This window comes from Mesoplodon bidens (assembly GCF_964165515.1).
Source record: "Mesoplodon bidens genome assembly, contig: HAP1_SCAFFOLD_118, whole genome shotgun sequence".
NCBI classification, from domain to species: Eukaryota; Metazoa; Chordata; class Mammalia; order Artiodactyla; family Ziphiidae; genus Mesoplodon; species Mesoplodon bidens.
Genome location: NW_027671260.1, coordinates 429,295 through 451,560, shown reverse-complemented (window position 1 = coordinate 451,560; position 22,266 = coordinate 429,295). Strand labels below are relative to the sequence as shown.

Genomic DNA, 22,266 nt, shown 5'->3' with positions numbered 1-22,266 from the left:
TTCAAAGTCAGATGTTTTGAGGGTCTATCTCTCAGGTGCCAGCCTTAAAATTTGGAGTGCCCAATGTGGGGTCCATACCCTTCACCTCTCAGGAAGAAGCTCCAGGTTTTGAGTTCCTTCCTAATTGTGTGTCTCCACACCAAGGATGGGGTTTATGGCAAAATTGTGTCTCAGCCTTTCCAACCTGTTTTGATGTGGTTTCCCTCTGGTTTTCCTGATGTGAAGGGGTTGCTCCACCATCTTTTAGTTTTCTTCAGAGGAAATTTTTCCATATGTAGCTGTAGCTTTGGTGTGTTTGTGGGAGGAGGTGGGTTCAGGATCTTCCTATGTTGCCATCTTGAACTGGAACCTATTTAATATGTTTTAAATTTTGGTTTTCAGTCGTTCAGTTTGTTACTAGTATATGGAAATATGATCAATGTTGTGTATTAATGTGTATGTATTGATTTTATATTCTGAGATCCTGCTAAAGCAAGCTATTATAATTTATTATGAGTCTACTTATACCTTCCTTGGAATTTTCTATGTAGAGAATTATGTCATCTGTAAAGAATGACAGTTATATTTCTTCTTTTCTAATATGTATGCCTCTTTTTTCCTTTTCTTGCTGTACTACAGTAACTAGAATCTAAAGTACTAAGTTGAAAACTAAGATAAGAGTGGACCTTCTAACCTAGTTTTTGAACTCAGGGAAAAGCATTCATTCTTTCACCATTTCATGTGATGTTAGAAGTAGGTTTTCTGTAGAGGCTCTTTATTAGGTTGAGGTAGTGCCCTTCTATTCCTAGTTTCCTGAGCACTTTTAATATGAAGGGGCGTTGAATCTCGTTCAGTGTCTGTTCTGTGTTAACTGGTGTAACAGTACGTGTTTCCTCTTTAGACTCAATCTGGTAGATTACACTGGTGAGTGGTTACCATTGAACAAGGCTTGCATCCCTGGAATAAACGCCACTTGGTCATAGTCTGTTATTCATGTGGATGCTGATGGTAGGTATTCTTGTGGATTCCTTCTAGTAGGGTAAATTCTGGTTCCCCCAACACGTCTGTGTTTAACCCCTCCTATGACAATATGTGCACGTTACCTTGTATGGAAAAATGGACTTTGCAGCTGTGACTAAGTAAAAAATCTTGAGATGAAGAGATTATCCTAAATTTTCTGGGTGGGCTATATATAAACACAAAGAGCTGTGTAGGAGGGACACAGGAAGAGTCAGAGTTGGAGAGACCATGTGATGAGGGAAGCAGAGATTAAAGTGATGCACTTTGAAGATGGAAGAAGGGACTAATTCCAAGGAATGCAGGCAGCCTCTAGAAGACAGAAAGGGAGAGGAAACAGATTCTCCTGTAGGGCTTCAAAAGGAACAAGCCCTGAGACACCTTGCCTAATATCAGACTACTAAGCTGCAAAAACTTTCTTTCACAAAGGGTCAAGGAGGGCTGGGAGCACATATGTGCTGCCCACCTGGACAGAGGGGGACCTGTGAGGCTGACCTACAGATTCTGTGGAGGTGGAGAGACATGAGCCCCTTTCTTCTCCAAGCTCTTTGCAGGGTCCAGCAGAGAGTCATGCCACCTGTGGAAGCCTGCGGCCCCAGTTTTGCATGCTGGTGGTGTAGGGGTCATGTTCAGGGAATCTCTGTTGTCCTAACACCTGCCTGGGTCCTGGGGAAGGAATCAGAAGTCAGAAGCAGGAGAAGAGCCTTTGGCCAGCAGGGAACGGGGGGTGAGGCCCAGGGCAGGTCCATAAAAGATCAGAGCATCTCAGTGCTTTAGGAGGAAGGGGCTTCAGAGGTGGGCCAGCACAGGCTGTGACAGAGGCTAAGCGGACTGGGAGGGGAGGCACTTCTGGGAGACAGCGGGGGTCTACCCCCTGCCCCTCATTGTTTGCTCATCTCACTCTAATGAGGGGGTCAGTTCCCCTGCTCTGATGATTCGAAGCCTCTGCCGACACCCACAGGACGGTGACTGAGGCCTCCACACTCCTCAGCATGGATCCCAGCTCCCACTCAGATCTGGGGCCACAGACACCTCTCCCACCCCCTGCCGCCCCTGTGAGCAAGCTGTTCTTGTGAAACGTGGTCATAGTTTGTTAGGAGGACCTGTTTCCTATGGGGATACAAACCAGTGTTGATACCAGTACACACACACGTCCAGCCATGGGTGCAAAGGGAAGGGACAGTAGCCCTGGGGTGTCTTTGCAGACCCGGAGGCCCCGGACGCCAGTCCCCACAGCCACAGCCACGTGGGTCCTCCTCCCTCAGTTGAACGAGATGCTGCTGCACAGAGATCCCACAAGTTCCACAAAGGGGCCCGACTGTCCTTTCCCTTATACACACCTTTAACGGGTGCCCCATGAATCTCCCCACACACATTCCCCTTGTTGCATCCTCATTGGGATGAAGAGGTAGCTGCCTCCACCACTCTCCACATTGCAATAATCCCAGTGGGACTAGAGGATGCTCCCGCTACGATGAGGCAGACAGTCCCGTCCCCATGGCCAAGACTTTTCGTCTCTGGTCAGGCCACCCACACAGGAAACCCTGGATGAGCGGAGGGTCATCCCAGCGCCGTCGTCTGGCCACATGAGGAAAGCAGAGAGAAGCTCCATAATGACAAGGGCCGTCTCCAGGCTCCATCCTAGAAACTGGTGAGTGTCCAGAGGGCTGAAAGGCACAAGAGCAGCTCTGCCTCCCCAGAAGGTTCAGGGATGCAGAAGACGGTACAGATGCCCCAGAAGGGCCCTAGCCAAGCAGGCGTTAGAGAAGGGGCTGATGAGGGGGTCCCTGGGGAAAGTGAGAGCTGTGCGTTCCCAGGGGCAGCCTGAGGAGTCCTTGTCTATGTGGAGGAAAGGTGTGGCCACCTGTAGACCCAGAGCTCCTGTGACCTCCCTCATCCTTCCTTCCTCTCAGGATCGCTCTCTGTGGAGCAGCTCAACACCAACAAGATGACAGTGGCCTGAGAGCATTTCCCACGAAAACGATCTTGGTTCACAATTTACATACATCACTCCAAAGGTCCTGCTCCCACCCACACCTGGCCACACTCACCTCCCCCACCTCCCTAACCCCCCCACAATCCCGCTCCCCCTCCCCACCCTGGTGGTCCTGCCCCGCTCCCTTCCCCCCACATCATCCAGGATCAGCACTGGGAGGAGGAGGAGGAGCCCCTAGGCTCCCCAGGGGGCTGCCCTGGGGCCTCGCCCTGGAGGGCCGGCCCAGCTGAACCCTACTGGCTGCAGTGCTTCTTCCTCCTCTTCCCACGCTTCTTTGTGTCAAACGGGTCACGCTTTCTCTTTCTCAGCTGTGAGGGGCGAGCCAGCCCCAGAGCCAAGGCTGGCCTCCCAGAGACGCCGAGGCCAGCCCCGGGGATGGGCAGCTTCTCAGCAGCGGCTGGGCGTCCACACAGAGCCCGCTTCCTCGACTTGGGAGCGGCTGGTGGAGCTGGGCTGAGGCCTCTTCTCTGAGAGGAGGGGGACTGGGGAGCACTCTGGGCCCCCCAACCTCCAGAGGAAGCCAGGGCTGAGACATGCGCAGGACTGAGGGACATCCCGAAAGGCACCAGTATATGCTGAGAGTCTATGATGAAGACGCTTTGGAGCACCTCCTCGTTCTCACTGGACCCGTCCCTGGGCACTCGGGCCTCCCGAAGAGGAGAGGCCTTTCTGAGAACAGACGCATCCCTGGATCTCAGTAGAGGGCCGGTGCGCCTTTGACCCTGGGGAGGGGAGAGCCGTACGGGCCGGAATATAGAGAACTCCTGACGTCCTCCAGAGGGAACAAAGACTTCGGGCCTGCACAGGGCAGTGTCTGTTTGCATGAGCCTATGAAGAGCCTGAGAATCAATCTCTGGTGGGCAGGCTTCATCACTGACCCCTAGATGGGGGTCTTGGTCGTGCCTCTGGGCACCTTGGCCGGCGTCGGACTCAGAAGGACTTGAGGCCATTCCGGGTGCACTGTGACTCAGGGCTGCCCGCACACCGTCGTCCTCTTTCAAGGCCAGGAGTCGTTTCTGCACCAGCTGGTAGGAGGGAGGAGGACAGTGACGGCTCCACACACACGTGTGAGAGGAGGAGCACTGGGCAGTGGGACAATGGCCCTGTGGGGGAGGAGGGGATGGGCGACCCCAGGACTCGAATCCAAATACAGACACTGTGGCAGTCCGGCCATTCTCCTGCAACTGATTCCCAGCTTTGTGACCTTCCCTCCCCTCCCGGCTCCCTATCCTCTCCTTCCTTTCACCCTGCACTGCACCCACCCCAGAACGGGCCCTTCCCCATGCCAGGTGTCCCAGGCAGGGGAGGGATGGACAGCGCTATGTGGCCCTCCTGTTCTGGGGCCCTACCTCTCCCCTGTTCACTGGGGTCCCTCTGTGCCCTGGTCTTCCTGAGTGTCCCTTGTGTCCCCTGTTCTACCGGGGATCCCTCCCTCCTCTGGCTCCCCTGGGTCATCTGGATTCCCCTGTCCCCTGGATCACCTGGGGTCCCCCTCCCGTGGGGTCCCCTGGCTCCCTGAGTGTCCCTCTCCCTCCCCTGTCTCACTTCTTCGGGGGTGAGCCCTTCCTCCTGCTCCAGCTCCTTCTCTAGGGCCAAGAGATCCAGCTGTGGGTCTGGGGAAAGCAAATCTGCCAGGAGTCCAGGGTGAATGACTGCCTCCACCTAGAACAGAAAGAAGAGGCTGTGAGCATCCTCGGCCAGGAGTGGCCTGTGAGACAAGAAGGCCAGGAGGGAAAGTGAAAAGCAGAGACCCACCCCACTCTCCTCCACAAGGCGGGGATGGTCAGCGCGCACACACACACACACATACACACACGCAAACATGCACATACACAGTCACACACAAAAGAGCACATATACAGAGGCACAAACACAGACACAAAGGCATACACACAGATAGACACAAACATATACACACAAACATCTGCGTAAACCTCCCCTAACACCAGGCTCAGGAACAAGGAGCTGAGCTTAAGTCCCAACGGCCTGAGCAGAACCCAGATCTTGGGTGCTGAGAGTTCCATGCCCTGGCATCTTGCAGACCCCAGTCTCCAGGCCTAGCCTACTTTGGTGACAAAGTCCTCCTGGGAACACAGCTTGTCGATATAGCTTAAGAGATCCGGGTCCGAGTAGGTGCCGTCCTCTTCCTGCTGCAGCTCATTTCCGTCCTCTCCCCATTCTGCATCTGAGTCGCCTGTGGCTGAGTGGACGGGCCCCACCAGCGCCTCCATGATGTCCATATACTCCCTCACAGCCTCAGGTGGAATGTCCTCGGGTGCCTTGGGCTCCGGGGGTCGCTGGGACCCGTGTGGCTTCGGGCGGGAGGGCTGGGCCCTGGGGCCGGACATCCTGGGAGCACAGGCTGCGGCAGAGCAGGAGGAAGGGAAGGAAGGTGAGGGGCTCCCGGTCCACCTCCTGACCACCGAGCGCACGCTGGTGAGGGCACTGTTGGGGGACATTGATGTGGGTGTGGGGGGGTCAGGACCACCTGGAGCTTCATGCACAGTTGGAGGGGGGAGGTAAGGGGGCATCTAAGAGAGTCACATATAAGGAAGTGGGGAACCTCCAATTTTCCAGGGGTGTCCCCATCAAGCCCACTTCTTAGGCAGACTTTGTGTGCAGTCCTTTGACAGGGAGGCGTGAGAGAAGTTACAAGATTGACCAAGTCAATACCCCGTAGTAACAAAGGGCATCTGAGACCCCACCCCCCACCCCCCGCCTCGGTGGCTGTTTTGCTTGAAAGACCAATGCCCCTGTCTTGAAGGAAAATGATCCACATGGGAAGAGTGGCCAACCCTGGGCCCCTGTTACCTGTGCGTTCAACTCCAGTGGGAACCTGGGTGGCCGGCTGAAGGCCCACTTTCGGGGCTGGGGGCCCCCGAGGATCCAGCTTCGGTGGGGCTGGAGGAGGCAGGCCCTGCGCGCACTGCATCCACCGCAACTGCTGGATCTGCATCTCCTCCTCTGCCTCAAATTGCATGAACCTGGGGTGTGACGGAGGCACAGGCCACCCTGAGAAAATGGCCTGGGTTCTGGAGCCCAACAAAGGCAGCCAAGAATGAGGGATTGGGAGAGGATGTGCCTTGGGGCTGTCAAGGCCCTGTGAGGTGCTGTCCACAGCAGAGAGCTGCTCCTGGAACTGATACAAGATCTGGGACCCTTCCTGCCTCACCAGCACTGGAGAGCATTCAACAGCATAGAGCCAGGTCGCTGCATTGAACCAGGTCAACGGGACACGTGGCTGACCCAGGGGGCACCCTCCCCATGCCCCCCATCCAGAGCCACATGAAGGGCTGACAGCCAGAGGCTGGAACAGGCATGTGTTCCCCACAGGGGTCCTTGCCCAAATCCAGGACCCTGGGTTGGGACTGAGAGTTCTGGAACGTAGACCTGGAGACAGGGCTCAGGAGAGGCTGGACGATGTGGATGCTGAGCTTAGAGGACAGGCCTTCCTTTCCTCTGAGAGGTGCTTGTTTGTTTGGTTTTGTTTCTTAAGCCAAGGGGATTACCGTGGAGCAAACACTGGAAGGGCCAGAGACCCTTGGGCTGATGACAGCTGGCTTCCCCAGCCTCTTGAGGGATGCCAGGGTACCCACTCAGGCCACTTTTCGTGAGGAGAGGGGGTCCCAAATCTATGTCAGTGGCCGCCAGCCAGCCACCACTAAGGAAGCAGCAGGCTGGTGGGTGGAGCTCTTTCCCCAGCCCAGCCCATATGGCCGGAGTTGGACCCCTACTGGACTCACAGCTTCACCCTGCCCCGTCCTGAGACCTTCATGTGAGGGCAAGGGTAGGTCAAACTCAGGGGAGGGCAGAGCTCGTGGTGGAGGAAGGACAGAAGACCCAAACTCTCAAGGTGAGGGAGGGGTTTCTGGAGGACTGTAGGGCCTCTGGGCTGCGGGCCCCCTGTTCCGAGCGACAGCCCTTCTCCTTTGTCCTCTCTGATGAGCACCCCCACGGCCAGACCCTGCCCTCACCCACTCGCCTCACCCTCCACGTAGCCCCTGGGCCCAGGACGCTGACTCACTTTTGCGCCATCTCGTAGTAGATCATCCGGTCAGAGTTGCTAATGTGCTGCCATTCCTGCACGGCCCTGCACAGTCCCTCCTCCAGTGTCATGGTGGGCTTCAGGCGGGCCAGGGATCGAAGCGCTGGGCTGTAAGCACTCGGGGTTAGTCTCTGTGCCCAGCCCAGCCCCCACCTGCCTGACCCCACCCACCAATGTGGACCACACATCACTCAACACAGCATGACTGAGCAACAGGAGAGTGAGAGGCAGGTGTCTGGGAGAGCAGAGACAAGCCTTCCCGGCTACGGCTGTCACCGCCTCACACTCACTCGAGGATGACCATCCACTCCCAGGCTAGAGCTGGGACACTGTGCCTTGGGGAGCTCTTTTCCTCTTCAAGGCTGCCTTTTCATAATAAAAATCACCATCATCAATGAGGCGTGGCATGTGCCAGGCAATCTGCTCACACTTCATAGATTAGCCCAAGGAGTCTTCTGCACGGTCCTCTGAAGGTGAAGTGTGATTGTCCCCTTTTTACGAGGGACCGCAGGTTTAGGATGGAAATGCCTGCCAGGCTCACAACTCTAGTGGGAGAGAGCCCATGCCCTTAGGAGAGCTCTCCCATCACCCTGTTCCTAGTGGAATTCTCCACATCAACAAAGTCGAGGCGTGCATGAAGCGCTCTCCTGGGCCCCGCGCTCCTCCCCCTTCTCCGAAGTGACCTCCCCCGGCCACGTACACTCAAGTGCTGTATGAAAGGAGACGTCAGCACAGGAGAGTGTGGCATCCACTCCTTGGCTCCTCAACTTACACCACGACCCTCTCTGACTGCAAGTCTTCAGGCCGTATTACCAGGAGAATCATGGAAGAGCAAGCTGGCTAGACTCACAGGGGGGTGGGGTCAGTTGAGATAAGGCACATTTCAGTCATGATGTCATGGACTGGCAGGCTCGCCCGTATGACTGACAGTGTGCCTTCTCCTGGTGTGGACATCGCCCTCACACCTCGCTTCCAGTAAGAAACCTAACCTGCGAGTCCATCCCCAGTTCCTCTTTATCTAAGAGCTCCGATAAGCTCATGACCCCCTGAGCGTTCACTCACATGAGAAAGCAGGAAAGAGCTTCTGCATCAGGACTCTGGGGAAGGTGTCTCCGGGCCAGTGGCTTGAGGCGCTGCCACCGTCGGAAGTTACTGTACACGCTCTGGTGGTTAGAGCAGTCCTCCTGCGAGGCATAGGGCTGGTTGGTGTCCAGGCTGCCCTCCCTGGAAGTGCCATGTGGCCATGGCCCAGAGTTCACTGGGCGAATGTTAGGGGCCATCTGGGCAGCTGGTGGTGGAGCTTGAGGAGGAAAGCCTGGGGTCCAGCCTCGCTTGCCAGCCTGAGTAACTCCAACAGCTGGAGCAGTCACAATGGTCTCCATCGCAGGGGTTGCTAAGAATATGGGTGCAGGACATGCAGCACTCCCGCTGAGGGCCCCTGGAGCGCTCCAGTTGAGGGGGCCCTGAGGAACGATAAAGGTCTGAGTCTGGGGGGCCTGCACTGGCCTCCCTTGTGACCTGACTTGTACAGTGAAGTTGCAAGCCCCAGGGGCACTGGGGCCACAGCCACCATTAGCCACCAAAGGCATCCTGGGGAAAGCTGGCAGCCGCAGGCTGCTGCCAGGAGGGAATGCGGGGGTGATGAGAGGTGGCAGGTGCTGCTCCCAGGGTGGCCAGTGCTGGGCGCCAGGAATGGGTGGAGGAAAGGACACTGCCGTGAAAGTAGACAAGGAGGCACCGGGGTTCATGGTGACATCCGTTCCCAGCACTGCAGATGCTGTTGAGGCAAAGGAAAGGAGTGAATGGAGGAGGAGAATGGGCAAGTGGGACTGAGGCTTTCTGCGGCATCAGAGTGTAAATCTCCACAGATGAGAGACTCTTGGACAAGGGAAACTGCAGCGTGCAAATGTCTTCAAGTGATTTTCATGCCCTGACTTCCAGTTGAGAATTATTCCACTGGTGACCCCACGCCCATCCACCAAGCTCCCTGACCCCTGCCTGCCGAGAAGAAATTGCCTCAGCAAGCACTCACTTGGAGAGCCTCCCTAAGGCACACCCTGGCACCTAAGCCTCACAGGCTGTCTCCCAAGACCTGGAGCTGTGTGGACATCCGCTCTGTGAGAAATGCCCCTCAGCCGGCGTACTAGCAGGTGGGGCCTTCTGCAAGGTAAGTTCTAGGCCCCCAAAGGCCCTTTGTGGACAGGCACTGTGTAAAATATTAGGGCCCCACCTCCTCCTCAGTCCTCCTTTTCCTGATGCTCAGTATAAATCCCCTCTTTCTTTCCTAGCCTCACAAAACAAAACAAAATGCTGGAAAATATCTCTAATGGAATCCTGATACAAACCCATGACACTGGCCCAGAAAGCACCTGCATCTCCGAACAACCCACAGCAGATACGTAACATGGGTCAGGTCCTGCCACCCCTTCCCCAGTGCCCAGAGTTACTGTCATCAGTCAGGAGTTCTGTTCCTAGGGGCTTGGGGTGGTCTGAGAAGTAGGCACGTGTCCCTTAGATTCGGTCATTTCACAGCCAGTGATGGCTGCAGAGGATTAAACAAGGGCCAGGGAATTGTCATGTTACATTGGTCGTGGGAGTATAGACTGCCTGTGGTCCTTCCCCTTCCAGCTCCCAATAACGGAGAGACAATCTGAGATGCAGGCATAAGCCAGATGCCATGGCGATCAAGTTGTCTGAAACACATCCCTGTTCAGGAGAACAAGGTACACACCACGGTGCACCTAACTCACCAGAACAGATGTCATAGGACGTTTAATAGTAACACAGAAGATCATCTTCCTGATCCTGGGCTACACTCCTTCCCCCTTTAAAAGAGGAAGCAGGCTTCATAGACATTCCACCCGAAACAACCCCACTCCACATCTGTTCCCTGTCCATGAAGGAGTGACCTGAAATAGGAACAAACTCTTCCTCTCAAGGCAGCCTGAGGGTCCACCATGAGATACTGGACAAGATGAAGTAGGTCTGAAGTACTGCCATTCCACAAAAGGAAGAACAATTAAGAGCAACTCAGGAACCTGAGCCCTCTCTTGGCTGAAGTTACTCGTAATGGTTGCCCATCCCCTGTTGAATCCAAGGCAACAGTTACCTGAACTGACAAGTGAGCTCTGGGCTGGGAGGAGTGGACGAGGTGTGGGCTGCGGCAGTTAGAGTAACCCCCTGCCTAGCTCTCGGAGAGGACACTTCACTGCAGGTGTGGCCACACACAGCCCCATTGAATAGTTTTCTCACCAAGACCATCTCTCCCCACAGCCCCCTGAGATACAGTATGCTCCTGTTCAAATCCCTTTGAAAGATATGGTGAGGCAAGCTTCAGGTGCCTCAGGAACACAATACAGCTCTAGGCTTTCCTCATGACCCTCCCTGTGTCACCACCAGGACATCACACACATCCTTACACACACGTTTCAAAGTGGCTTGTCTCCCTTCTAGAAAGAATCAGACTGTCTGCTGCCATCCTTTCTCCATAGCCAGGGCAATTCCTCTGGATCCACCTCCAACGACCCCTCCTCCCCAGGGCAGTCTCAGGTTTCTTCAGGCTCCCCAGTCTCCCCAGGTGAAATGTCCTTGTGCGTCCAGTGCTCTCTTCTCCCTCTACTTCAGTCCAACTAGGTGCCCACAGTTAAGTGTAACGTGTGAACCTGAAGGATGTGAGGATGGCAGGGTCTCTGAGAACACACCCCCAGCCTATAGGCTTACCTCCTATTGAAGCCATCCTGCAGGCTTGGGCACGGACTACTGCTGCCTGGTAGCCTCAATGAGAAAAGTCAAGACCAGGAGCCAGAGAGCGACCTGCTTCAGCAAACGCTCGGGATCCAAGTCAACGAGGGACACGTTTGAAAGTAAACCGGAAAATGCGGGCTGAACCGTTCTGCGGTGGGGGAGGGGCAGAGGGCACGTGGGTCGGGGTGGGGTGGCGTGCGCTGGGGGGACATTCCACGAGGGCTCTGGCAGGTAGGCAAGAACCGGAAGTTCCTTCCACCTCCCACAGTGGCAACACAATTGGCGTGTGCCTCTTTAGGCAGTTTATAAACTGTTGTTTTGATTCACGGCACCGAGGTTGAGCATGACAGTCCGTTCCTTTCACGTCTTTATCCATCAACCTAGGTTTTTTTTTTTTTTTTGCGGTACGCGGGCCTCTCACTGTTGTGGCCTCTCCCGTTGCGGAGCACAGGCTCCGGGCGCGCAGGCTCAGCGGCCATGGCTCACGGTCCCAGCTGCTCCGCGGCATGGGGGATCTTCCCAGACCGGGGCACGAACCCGTGTCCCCTGCATCGGCAGGCGGACTCTCAACCACTGCGCCACCAGGGAAGCCCTGGAGCTTTTATAATGAAGGAAAACTTGTATGATTTGCAACCAATAACTTCATACTAGAGGAATGGTGAGGCAAAATATTGTACCCAGGCACTCGAGAAAGGCAGGCTTCCTTGTTGCTTCCTCCCTTTGTTCAGTCATTCAACCAATTATTTACAAGATTCTCACTCATAATTCTGATACAGTATTTGAAGGACTCTTCTCAAGGCCACTGATACAAAAATTGCACTGTGCAAAAATTAGCCAGTCCCAATACTGCAATCACTTTTGTAATACTTCAAAATCCTACACCCCACAGACAGAGATAATCAAATTAGCCCAAATGTAACTTGGGAAGACCAGTCACAGAAGGGAGTATCTAAAAGTCCTTTGGATCATGATCTCTGACTATTCCTGCACAGAAGGTGGGGGCGGGCATTGACTACTGAGAAAAAACATCTCTGGACATGCATCACAAGCCTCAGAAGACAGTTCATCTTCCACTCAATCACGAAACATTAAAGAAACGAAGAGATACCATGTTTGTGTCTTGTGGAGTTTTCAAGTCTGCACTTGGAGGCGCTTAGTGCTGTTACATGTGAGGGGTCTTCAGAGGCATCCTGTTGAGTGAGAAATGCTCTAATCTTGCATTTGACCAGAAAGCGGATCTGATGATTGAAGTTTCTTTGGGAAGTATTACAAAGTCAGGTCAGTAAGTTGATCCCGCTACTATTTTTGTTGTTGTTGTTTTATTGTCAACTGAAATTCTGCAAGATATTATAAAAAAGGAGGGAGGGAAAATAAAATTGTTCCCATACTACCTGTTGAAATTGGCCCAGATTGTCAACTCTTTCTCAAAATTATTTTAAAAAAAACCCCAAAACCGTACAAAGGAAACACCTGTGAACACGGAGAAAAAATATTCTAGTAGAGTAAATGCGTTGGAAAAACTCTAGGAACGGAGTCAGGAGACAGTATCTTAAGAGTGTTTCCCAGGTCTGAAATTCTTTGCTAGCATTGTTCTTTAACGGAAACTTCAGGTGTGCTAGGAAAAAGGACCTACTGTTTTTTGAAAGGCATTAACAAGAACCAAGGAACGGCAGTCCAAAGGGCATGAAAGTACTTGCCCCAATTTGAGGCTACTGTGCTTACAGCGGAGCTCTCCAGAACTCTTTGTAGCTAAGTGCATGGGTTTCACGAGTGCAATATAAAACTCACGAGTGCACATTTCACAAGAGCTGGTTTTAAGAAGAGACCGTCACGAAGGTTCCCAGCGAGGAGCGTCGCCAGAGAAGTTCCGCAGCTTGCCCGACCCTCCATTTCTGTCCTCTCCTGCAGAGACCTCCTAGGCCCGCGCACCCTGCGCCTGCACGCCCGCGCAGGCCTGTGCATGCCCACTGGGGCGGGGCTCTCGGGCACGCGGACCACCGTCCTCCAACAGCTCCCGGCGTCTGCTGGGGCAGTTTGCTCCGGAAGACAGGAGCGCATGCGCGAGCGCGGAGGGTGGGGCCCCAATGGCTGTCCGGCGGGGGAGGGGCCTGCCATGGCGGCCTGTAGAGTCAATTCTAGGAATCCTGAGGTAAGGGGTACGGGGACTTTTCACCCCTCAGGTGTCACCGCTCTGCACTGTTGTTCACCCTGTGGGTTATTTGTGCCCTTGTCCATGTAAGGAGACTCCCCACAATGTGGATTCACGCCCCCATAGAGCTCGATTCCCTTGAGATGTTTACCCCAGGATTATCGGCACCACTGGGGATCCGGCTGCATGAAGGGTTCAGTGATTGCGGGGCCTACAGTGGTGGCTAAATAGTGTGTGCGAGCTATTAAACAGGTGCCGTTCTAGTCTGCACGTTGTGAAGAGTACAAAAGCTAGAGGGAAGTTCTTGCGAGTTGAAAACCCTCATCTGGTTCCGAAGGTGTAGCTCAGGTGATTGGAAAATGAGTGAAGATGGAAGGAACACACTCATCGTTTCACTAGTGTCTTCCTTCTTATCATAAAAACATCAGTCAACGCTTAGGTTCAAACTGCATTCTTTTGTCGGTGATGCGAGCAACTTTGCTGAATGTGGTAATAAACATGTATTTGTAGTCTGGTGTCAAATCATGATTGATTTGCAAGCATAGATGGGGTCTGTACATACTTAATTGGTTGGTGGGAATCTGATAGGTAGTCAAATGTGTGGGTTGGTTTTGTCCGTGGATATTTGTGTTTGAAGGGAGGTCATGCCTGTGTTTTTGTGAGAGTGTGTAAGAGTGTTGTATTTGGAGGGTGTTGAGATGTGACGCAGGCATACTCAAGGAGTTGGTGGTTAGGTGTTTGTAATTTGGTGTTTGGGGAATATGTTTACATGTGTTTTTTTCACCCCTGAATTTGGGGATTTGTGTGTGTGTAAGGGTGGATTTGGAAGGATTATCTGCATATGCTTAAGGGCCATGTCAGGAAAAGTAGTGGTGTATATTACTTTGGGTGTCCAGTCTGTTAATTTTGTATATTTGGGGAATGTAGGCTGATCATTTGTGTATTCAGGGCATGTTGTATGGTTATGGGGTGTTTGTGGGTGTGCATTTTCGGGAGCTGTGTATGTATATTTGGATGTGTAGAGGGCAAGTCTGTGACTATTTTATGGGGCTGGTGGATGTTGAATGTGTAGGTATGTTGTGTTTGTATGATCCTGTATTCTGCAAGATGGCAGAGTTCATTCTGTGTGAGAGGTTGGGAATATGGGGTTATGTATACGCCAGTAGTGTGGTACTGTATGTGTATTTGGAACAAAGGGCGTATAGGGTGACATTATTGTCTATTTGTAGTGTACTGGGTAATCGTGGTTCTATTTGGGACTTGTGGAGAGTTGTGTGTTAAATGAGTTTGTGTGTGTATTCAAGGGGCATGGCCACTTGGAGGAATATTTGCTGAGGCTGTGCATTTGTAATTTTCAGTAGGAGCCTCTTAGGCTTATGTATTTTGGGAAGTGAGTATATGTGTATCTGATAGAGAGGTGGGGTTCTATGTTTCTACAGGGAAGATGGACAATTGCATTTGTATGTATTAGAAATATGTGATACGGGTATTTGTTAGTACTTGCATATGTGTGAGCTGGCTCCTGATAGCTAGGGATAATTTGATATATGGAAGTTGTTTCATAAATGGTTTGCTGGAGATATTTCCATGTATCTTACTTGTGTATTCTAATCCGTGTGCGTGTCCATCATCAGGTGCATGCATTATCAGAGTTTGTTCATAAGGTATGGAGTTGTTAGGAGTATTCAAAGTGTATTTCTTTGGAGAACGCTAGGGTGTTTATACATGTGTTTGGTAGGAGTAAGAGGTGGTCTGTCTATATATTCAGGGTGAGGGTAGAAATGTATATATACACACACACACACATATACAGTTTGTATGTTGGAGTAGTGGTGGGGAGCTTGTATTCTGGAGAGGTAGCATAATGTATAGTGTTTGGGAGGGGATCCATATGTTCAGGGGTTAGGAATATTTGCATGTGTTTGTCCATAGGTGTGTGAGAATTGTGTATGTATCTTAGTAAGACTGCAGAGGTTGTCGGTGTTTTTCTGTTTTGAGTGTGTCTGAGCATTTGGGGTGTATACTCATGAGTAGTTTGTGGATGTGTGTATTTGTGATTTGTGAGTGTAGCAGGAGGCTTCGAGTCCTCTATGTGTCTATTTCAAAATGTAATGCCTGAAGAATTTAGTGGTGTTGCTTGTATGTGTGTTCTCAGTATTAGTGAGGTGGACTTATATGGACAGTTGACCCTTGAACAACATGGGTTTGAACCACACGGGTCCACTTATAGTGGATTTCTTTTTCAGTAACTACTACAGGACTACTACAGGATCCATGGATGCAGAGCCACTGCATGGAGGGTTGGCGCCCTAACCCCCAAGCTGTTCAAGGGTCAGCTGTATTTGATAAGTATAGATTATTTGTGTCTGTGTGTGTGTTTGAGTTCCTGGGGCTTCTGGGGTATGTATTCTGTGGGACGTGAGAGTTTAGTTTGTGTGTTTGGACACCAGTAGGCTGTGTGGGTTCTGTGTGTGTGCAGGAGTCCTGCAGTCTATGTATTTTAGGGCTGTGGGATTGCACATGGGTCTTTTGTTGGGTTGCACATGAGACAGTTGTGTACTTGGTGACCCTGTGTGCTTAGGTACTCAGTGTGTACATCTGGATGGCATATTGGTTGCACATGTTTGTTTTCAGGCCCATGTTGTGTGTGTATATATAGTTGTGAGAGTGGAATGTGAATATTCAGGGTGAGTAAGGTTTCATCTGTAAAAATTTAGGTAGTAAGAGGTGGTCTGTTTGTGTATTTATTCAGGGTGAGGGTGTGTGTTCAGGAGATATATATATCTATATATCTATGTACAAACACAAATGTGTATGTGGTGTCCTTTTGGTTATATATCTGTGGTGGGAGTTGAGAGTTCTCCTTGGGGTGTAAGTGGATTCTGTGCACATATTCACAGGAAAAGTTATGGGATGTGCTGGAACTGGTTCATACTGTCTTGGGAGAGTCAATGGTGCATATCTCTTCCCAGCTGTGTGTTTAGTGATGTCAGGTGGGTAGCTTGAAATTGGTCCTGCTGGGAATATTTATACCATGTAGATACCATAAGGGAAGTCTTTCCCGCCTTTCTCGGAGAGCTTTTTATCAAGCACTTAGCAGCGTACCACTGATGTGCATGTTTGGATTGTGTATGTATGAAGCAAGAATATTTGGGCATCGGTGGGTACGTATGGGACCCTCATGTGAATTGTGAGTGGGGCATCTGGGGCTATGGGCCCTTGTATATGTGCATTGACCCTGGTAATTGTGAATCATTGCATTGCTCCTATCAGGTTGGTCTGTTCTTTAGGGCCAGAGAATCCCCACAAATGTTGTTGATTCCCAGTAGAAATCATGCAGATGGATACAGGGGTGTCTGTACCTTAGGCAGGTGGACACTCCTTCAGCATTTGTGTGGTCCTAGCATCTGGGTCCCTAGAAGGGGGCGCCTGGCGGACAGATGGCCATGCAGAGCAGAACCTTCACAGGTGTGTTGTTGGCATGACAGGCAGCAATCAGAAAGTCATGGGGCTTCCTGGATAGGAGGTCAGATGACCAAGGGCTCTCCCAGGAAAACCCCCTGAGAATCAGTTGGGCAGCTACAGGCATTACTGGCTCTTCTGTGGCACAGCGGACGTGCAAGGACACCCTCCACATGGGGTCCAGAGCCATGTGTCCCTGAGCCCAACTGCCCCAGGGTGGTGGGAACTGTTGCATATCAGGCTGGTCAACTGTATCACTAGGTCTCAACCAACCTGTCTCATGGAAACCTAAGTCCTCACGGATAGGCAGGACCTCTAGGGATCACTGAGCTGACAAGGACAGAGGTAGGGAGGCTTTGTCACTGAGGGAGAGTTGGGGACTGAGACCTGGAGAGCCTGGGGAGTCCCACTCTGAGGAGATGTGGCTCTGATGTTCCCAAACCCTTTAGACATGTTCTCTGTTCTTTTCTGAAGGCTCAAGATGCTTCTAGCAGTGGGAAGCTTATCTCAGTTTCATGTTTCTCTGATAGGATGAACTGACCCTTTTATTCACTCTTCCACATCGAGCTGCAAACCCATCAGAGGGAACCATGTGATCGTTGTAGCCACCAGCTGACCCCACAGCCACCTTGTGCCTGCCTTGGACCCACCCAAGCATTTCTGAGCCTTCTTTATGGTGAGTCTTGTGGCCTTTTCTCCCTCATTGTGACTCCTCCTGCCAATAAAACATGCTGTGAATGTTAACAAAAGGAAAGCTGCACTAGAATTGGAGTCTGGAAGGCCCGTAGAGGGAGCTCTCATGCCGTGCCACTCATCATCAATTACCCCAACAGGAAGAGGTCATTTACTGACCCCAAAGAGGACGTGCAACCACTTTACTACCCCAGCTGGAGGAGGGAAGACTTCCTTCCTGGCCAGCAACAAGAAATAGAAAATAGAAATAGCTAATAGAAAATTCCGCAGTTTAGCCAATGAGACGCCGTTGTCACCTGAAGTTTTACTTTCCTCCAGTGAACTTTCATTTTTTCCCTTGATGATGACTTTCTTTCCTTGTCCCACCCTCCTTACTATACAAGTCTTCTGGGACTTCCCTGGTGGTCCAGCAGCCAAGACTCCGCGCTTCCAATGCACGGGGCATGGGTTCGATCCCTGGTCGGGGAACTAAGATTTCCACATGCCACGTGGCATGGCCAAAAAAAAAGAAAGCCTTCCATGTTGTGTAACCCGTTGGAGTATCTCCCTTTCTATCAGATGAGATGCTGCCTGATTCATGAATCGTTTAATAAGGCCAATTTATTCAAAATTCAAAGTAAATCTTCCAATTTACTCAGTTAAATTTTGTTTTTTAATACATTGGGGGCATGCAGAGGTGGCCACTAACAGTTTAATATGTATCCCTCCAGAAATGTTCTGTATAAAAATATGTATGTGCACTTTTCTAAAATCCACTCTTATGATTGCTACTGCTAACAAGATGATTTTATGATTCAATGCTTATCTTTTTAAAAAGAAAAAGGTAAATATATTGGTGGCAGTGATGGGATCTGAAGCAAATTTCTGATAACATTTGGGACAAGGAGGAACAGGTGTGGTGCCCACAACTCCTTTGAGTTCACTGTCTTTCTTGCCATTCCTGAAGGTTGTTGGTAAGCTCCTCTTGGTTTGAGCTCCATTCTCTTTGCGTTTGTGCTCCCAATCTAACTGGCTTTCCTTTACAGGGCAGGTCAGTTTGGCTGGTAGAGGATTCTCCTTGAGGCCAAACCCCTAGCCTTTCAGATGGAAATTCCCAGGACACAGTAACATCTCTTGGTTATTGCCAGTATATTTTTTGAGTGGTAAACCATAGCCCCTAATTTTGTTCCCTGGATTCCACACTGGGCACTGCTGACAGTGTAGTCTGCACTTGCCCATCTGTTTGGCATCAGCCCCCAGTTCCCATGCTTGGAGCTGTTGGTGGTGGCTATAGTTCTCCGTTTTGTTTGGAATCAGTTTGCAGTCCCCCTTCCTTGGGATTTGCCGTTTGGATCTTTTTCCTCAGTCCAAGGATCCCTGGGAATCGGTGGTGGTGCATACCAGGCCTTCTTTTGTCCAGGACATAGTAACATCTCTTTGTTACTGCTGATATATTAAGGCGCAGGTTTTTTGTGTGTTCTTTTGGGTTGACAAAGGCTAGCTAAGGAAATGAGATCCTTTATCGCCCAAGAGTTGAGAATGCCAGCTTCTGGCACACCTGCTTATTTTATATTTAAGAACTATGGTCCTGGAGGTTGTAGATATTTAGAAAGATGGAAAAATTATACTAATATTGATCTAGAATTACAGTGGTCATTGTGGGGCATGTTCCAGTTAGACAAGATTGTACATTTAAGGAAACCACTAGAGAGCAAGGGTTCACAGATTGCACAGGGAGAATGAGATGCCTGCTTTACTTGGTATGTAAAAGTTTGCAGACGGTTTCAAGATTCCAAAATAGCTTCGTTTAGAGACTGAGAACAAAAAGCTAATGAAAAATTAAAGGGACAAAAGGTACCTGAGACAAAAGACCGCAGGACGGATGTGACTGCAGACGCACCTCCTACTGTCCCCCCCTTTCCGTTGTCACCCGAGGACTCTTGTGTTACTCATTTCCTGTCTGAAATACTTCTCTATTCCAAAGAGAATATTTAACAATTGCCATTTAAAGTAAAACTACCTGAGGTTGCAGGTGAGCCCCCTCAGGTGTCCTTTACCCCTTGGTCAAAGACTGAACTGAGAGCTGTAGTCAAAGAATTCTCTAAACCTTGGAGGAACCCCCAACATTTTTTAAAGAACTTAGAGTCACTGTCAGGGCGTATGTCCCCAAACTGCTAGATCTTTATCCACTTGTACACATGTTGGTAGGACTGGGGGAAGCCCCAGAATGGATGTGGGAAGCAAAATGACATAATCCCTAGGATGGTATTCAAGATCCTCAACCTAAAAAGGCTTGCAGAATAACAACTAATCTTTTATAAGCTATTCCTAAAATGTTCCCTGCTCACACTTGGTCTATTATTAATTGGCCTAATAATGATTGATGTATTATTCACTCGTACAAACAAAAGAGGGGTGAATCTGTGGAAGACTTTGGAACCAGTTTGGAAGCTCTCTTTTTACAGCAGTTGGTGTTCCAAGGAATAAAAAGGCCACTCAGCCTGCTTTAACTGCCCTCTTTGTAAGTGGATTATCTTCTGAGATGAGTGGATTGATAAAAGGGCAGAAAAGAGGGTGGGAGGCTATAGGCCTGACTGAACTCGTGACTATAGCTGAGCATTTTGAAAGGACCTTGGAGCAAGATCACAAACAGAAATCCACCAAGCTCATAGCCTTACAGTTACAACAGCTCTAAGGCAAGGGACACAAAATGACACCTGGGCCTCCCCCATTACAACCTCCTAGGGGTCCATGATCAATTTGATGACCCAAAGTTGATGTTTCATTTGTAATCACTGAGGACACTGGAAAAAGAGGTGTCCTCAAAGGTCCTATGCAAACTCTTCACAAATGCTCTCGTATCTGTCTCAAAGGGAGGGCCCCCCATGACCCTCTCCCCTAGTTGGCAGAACTCCAGAGGTTAGGGTAAACTATTAGCAGCAATGACCTTAAACAGCCCAGAGGAAAATATAATGAAAAACGGCCAAATTTTAGTTGATACTGGAGCTATGCTTTGTACTTTAAACCCCACTCTCATAATTTACTTTGAAATCTACATTAAACTCTAACCCTAACTGTAAACATAATTACCTAACCCTTTAACACCCTACCCCTAGCCCTAACCAGAGCTGTGCTTTCTACTCTAAATCCCACCCTCAAAGAACAACAGGTCCCTCTGAGTAAAGAGGATGTTTCCATAGTGGGAGTACCTAATACAGTTCAGAGAGAATTTTTATCTCAACCAAGATTCCTTTCTGCTATGCAGTATAGCCCCAGTTAATCTATTCAGTAGAGATCTCTTTTCTAACTTCAAAGGGCCAGTACATTTTGCCTCCAGTGGAGATCTCACCTTAAAATTTCCTGATCAACGTGAACCTGATCAGTTATGTTCCTTACAATCTGTCCTGGACCTAAAAGCGGAAGTTCAACAAAAGTTCCCTAATTGGATGGAGATGCCTGCAAATTTGGGGGCTACTTCTGACAGGATGCCTGCAAATTTGGGGGCTACTTCTGACAGTGTTAACATCAGAAGAATAAAAAAATGCAAACCTATAAAGATTCAGATAGATGTAGCTAAACCTCTCCCTAGGTTTCCTCAAGAGCTATTAAAGCCTGCGGTCATACAAGGTCCCATAGCTATTGTAGAAGACCTAATTGCCCAGGAGGTAATCATTCGTGTACTCGTCCCTGCAGCATGCCAATCTTGCCTGGTTGGAAACCTGGCAGGATGGCGATTTGTCCAGGACTTGGGAGCTGTTAATAAAAATAGTTCTTCCCTGTTTTCCTGTTGTTCCAAACCTAGCCACCCTTGTGTCACAAGCTTGAACTGACTTGAAATGGTTTACAGTTGGAGACCTTTGTTCACCTTTCTTCAGCATCCCGGAGACCCAACAGCCAATATCTACATGCCTTTACTTGGAACAATCAACAATATACCTGCACTTTTATGCCTCAAGGGTTCACTGGGACTCCTTCTTTTTTCCTCCCAAGTACTTCACCAAGATTTAAGTACCCTCTAGTTCCCTGAGAAATCAGCCTTTTTACCATATGGAGATAACCTCCTGCTGTACTCAGCTACTGTAAAGGTTCCATAAGGCATTCATAAAAGATTCCATTTATTTGCTGCAACAGTTAGCTGAGAAAGAACAAAGGAAAAATTACAATTATCCGTAGACGCTGTTCATTACCTAGGACGTAATCTAAGCACTGAAGGAATTCAGCTATCTCCAGAGAGAATTAGGCTGATACAGGAACTTCCTAGACTCACAACTAAGTGCTAGCATTGTGGATTTCTAGGTTTAGCTGGTTATTGCAAGCTCTAGGTTCCAAATTTTTCTGTTACCTCTTCCACTCTGTGAACTTATTAAAGATTTAGTTCCTGAATCCTTTGCTTGGGAAGATAAACATAAGCAGGTTTTTATAAGGCTAAAACAAGCACTGCAAGAACTGCCTGCCTTAGGGTTACCCAAATGATCAGGTTCAGGTTGATCCGGAAACTTTTTTTTTTTTTTTTTGCGGTACGCGGGCCTCTCACTGTTGTGGCCTCTCCCGTTGCGGAGCACAGGCTCCGGACACGCAAGCTCAGCGGCCATGGCTCACGGGCCCAGCCGCTCTGCGGCATGTGGGATCTTCCCGGACCGGGGCACGAACCCGTGTCCCCTGCATCGGCAGGTGAACTGTCAACCACTGCGCCACCAGGGAAGCCCGATCCAGATACTTTAAGGTGAGATCTCCACTGGAGGCAAAGTATATTAGCCCTTTTAAGTTCGAAAAGAGATCTCTACTTAATAGATTAACTTTAGGTTATTCAAAACCTTTTACTTTATTTGTGCATGAAAGGCATAATCCGGCCGTGCAGAACTGTGTGAGCATGGTAGTAAACACAGGCCTATTGCCTGGTATAGCATACAACTTGATTCAGTTGCTTTTGCCTGTCTCAGGTGTCTTAAGGTTATAGCCACAACTGCAAATTTAGTGGAAGCCTTGGCAGATTTGACTCTAGGAAATGAAGTTTATTTGCAAACTCCACACCTTGTCCACAGTCTTCTTAACGCTGAATTGACAACATTTCTCCGCAAGTATCACTGGATTAACGTCCTGTGAAATCCTGCTTTCACCACCTAATCTTTAAACGTCACACCGTTCTCAGTCCTGCTACACTACTACCTCTGCCTCACAAAGGTGAGGGCCGTGACTGCCAGG

General features: G+C 50.2%; 2 protein-coding genes, 1 long non-coding RNA gene and 1 pseudogene across 4 annotated transcripts in view; 2 read left to right on the top strand and 2 right to left on the bottom strand.

The window, feature by feature from the left end:
- Positions 1-22,266, top strand: part of LOC308611648 (centrosomal protein of 78 kDa-like) — a 400,758-nt pseudogene that overhangs the window by 87,060 nt on the left and 291,432 nt on the right. The gene's annotated exons all lie outside the window — the stretch shown is intronic.
- Positions 1-22,266, top strand: part of LOC308611638 — an 87,569-nt gene that overhangs the window by 61,653 nt on the left and 3,650 nt on the right. Inside the window, exon 4 of the long non-coding RNA XR_014014992.1 lies at positions 16,923-17,068. This is a non-coding gene — a long non-coding RNA (uncharacterized lncRNA). The remainder of the gene's footprint in view (positions 1-16,922; positions 17,069-22,266) is intronic.
- On the bottom strand, positions 3,187-4,572 carry LOC308611632 (NUT family member 2G-like). The gene is made up of 2 exons (XM_081260344.1): positions 4,538-4,572; positions 3,187-4,017 (listed from the first exon to the last, which is right to left on the bottom strand). The coding sequence occupies exon 2, from the start codon at positions 3,940-3,942 to the stop codon at positions 3,226-3,228; it is 717 nt and encodes a 238-aa protein (XP_081116470.1). The 5' UTR covers positions 3,943-4,017; positions 4,538-4,572; the 3' UTR covers positions 3,187-3,225.
- LOC308611647 (NUT family member 2G-like) lies at positions 7,013-9,204 on the bottom strand (the record flags this gene model as incomplete). Its single annotated transcript, XM_081260352.1, has 2 exons — positions 8,100-9,204; positions 7,013-7,145 (listed from the first exon to the last, which is right to left on the bottom strand). The coding sequence occupies exons 1-2, from the start codon at positions 8,783-8,785 to the stop codon at positions 7,013-7,015; spliced, it is 819 nt and encodes a 272-aa protein (XP_081116478.1). The 5' UTR covers positions 8,786-9,204.